This window comes from Athene cunicularia, assembly GCF_003259725.1.
Source record: "Athene cunicularia isolate RWA chromosome 1 unlocalized genomic scaffold, athCun1 chr1_part2, whole genome shotgun sequence".
NCBI classification, from domain to species: Eukaryota; Metazoa; Chordata; class Aves; order Strigiformes; family Strigidae; genus Athene; species Athene cunicularia.
Genome location: NW_020799092.1, coordinates 19,657,878 through 19,659,856, shown reverse-complemented (window position 1 = coordinate 19,659,856; position 1,979 = coordinate 19,657,878). Strand labels below are relative to the sequence as shown.

Here is a 1,979-nt window from a genome sequence, read left to right as displayed (position 1 = left end):
CCCCGCGGAGCCGGCAGCGTCGCCTCGGTGTGCGGTGGGGCAGGGAGCGGAGTCCTCGCGGCCCGCGCTTTGACTGCCCCGCGCCTTTGAGCTGATGCTTTGGGGGAGGCAGGGCCTGTCTCGGACATGCGGGGCCTTTGGGAGCTTTTCCGACGCACAGGGCCCCAGGCCGAGCCCATCGCACCTCTGTCACGTCGCTGAGAAGAGGGAAAAACTGACGGGTACAGTCGATACTGTGTCACCCCCGCAGCACTTCCCGTTCCTGATGCTGGAGGACGGGAGCGGTGGGAGGAACTATCCCAGCCCTTGGGGAGGGCCTGGAGCTGGGAAACATCTGCACAGGATGACTGCTGCAGTGGTGTCACCTAATCATCTCACTGCCATTTTATTGCCACTCAGAGCCATGAGGTACTTACCTGCATGCGGTCAGTCACTGTTTGGTGGGTTTTGATTGTTTTGTTTTTGTTTTTTTTTCCAGAGCCCTAGCGGGTGTAGTATTAGAATAAAAATAGAAGTACTTTGGATAGCAAGAGAAGTACCCGTTCAGGGCCATTAATAATGACCACGGCAATTACATTACCTCAGGAGAATCTGTAGCATCAGCAGAACAGGAAATGGCTTCAAAGGCAGTGTCACCAGGAGCATCAGCAATTTCAGTGAGGAAAGAGCAACAAAAATAGCAACTCCGATGAGAGATGTATCAGTAAGTGCCTGATCAGCCATAAAAGCTGACTCTCTAATGCAGCAGGTCTGAAAATAGCACCTACTATAATTCTTTTCTGATTAAAAGGAATCAATCCTTTGGAATATACTGATTTTAAAAGCTTCTAGGGAAGAAAGATCTGGTTAGCAGGCTTACTGTTGATGAGTTTTTACCTATTTAAAATGCATCCTAAGAGTCCAAGCTGGGCCTGGGAAAGAAGAGATCAAATTTAGTTTTGTGTAAAATGTCATAAACAATTCTTGGTTTTACAGTTGTTTTTTATAAGGGAGAGACCTCTGCTTTGCTAAATGTTGTCCAGTAATCATAATGTAAATATGTCTCATCCACTCACTGGCTTCTATGCAAACTAAAGATGTTCATATTGGGGTTTTTAAGTCCCTAGAAGTTTAATTGTACAGGACACTGACAGCTGGCAGTGAGCACAAGTGTCTGTGATGAGATTAAAAGTATCACACAAAGTGAAACCACAATTTATGCTAAACTTTTAAGGACTGCATTCTGTCTACAGCCATGCAGAGGCATCTTTCACTGAACGCAGCAGAGCTACTATACATTTATTCAAAGCCAAGGTATGTCTTCCAGTTTTGAAAAACAAAATAAAACCATAGAAAACTTCTCAACAAGCCGTATATACTTTCTTTGAAACAATATTTCTTCCAGTTGACTGCACATAAACAGAGGTTTTCAGACTGCTTAAAAAGGAGTCACCAGGCTTTTTGTTACCTGTCTCAGAAAAATGTGTCATAGAATCATAGAAGACTACATTGAAAAGGACCTCAGGGATCATCTGACCCAACCTTTCTTGGCAAAAGCACAGTCTAGACCAGATGGCGCAGCACCCTGTCCATCTGAGTCTCCGATGTTGGGGAAACCACCACTTCCCTGGGGAGATTATTCCAGTGGCTGATTGTTCTCATTGTGAAAATTTTTTCTTTTGTATCCAATCAGAATCTCCCCAGGGGTAACTTGTACACACTACCCCTTGTCTTTTCCATGTGACTCCTTGTAAAAAGGGAGTCTCCATCTTTGTAGCCATTCATTGAATAATGGAACATGGTGATAAGATCTCCCCTAAACTTTCTCTTCTCAAGGCTGAACAGACCTAGTTCTCTCAGCCTTTCCTCATGTGCCAGGCTTCCTAGTCCCCTGATCATCTTTGTGGTCCTTCTCTGGACCCTCTCCAGCCTGCCCACATCTTTTTTATATAATGGGGACCAAAACTGAACACGGTATTTATTCCAGGTGCAGCCTGACA

General features: G+C 45.2%; 1 protein-coding gene across 1 annotated transcript in view; it reads right to left on the bottom strand.

Moving 5' to 3' along the window:
• The window catches only part of WASHC4 (WASH complex subunit 4), a 41,475-nt gene extending 41,053 nt beyond the window's left edge, over positions 1–422 (bottom strand). The window contains exon 1 of the mRNA XM_026863918.1: positions 417–422. Coding sequence (XP_026719719.1) covers positions 417–422 — 6 coding nt within the window. The remainder of the gene's footprint in view (positions 1–416) is intronic.
• Positions 423–1,979: the final 1,557 nt, after the last annotated feature.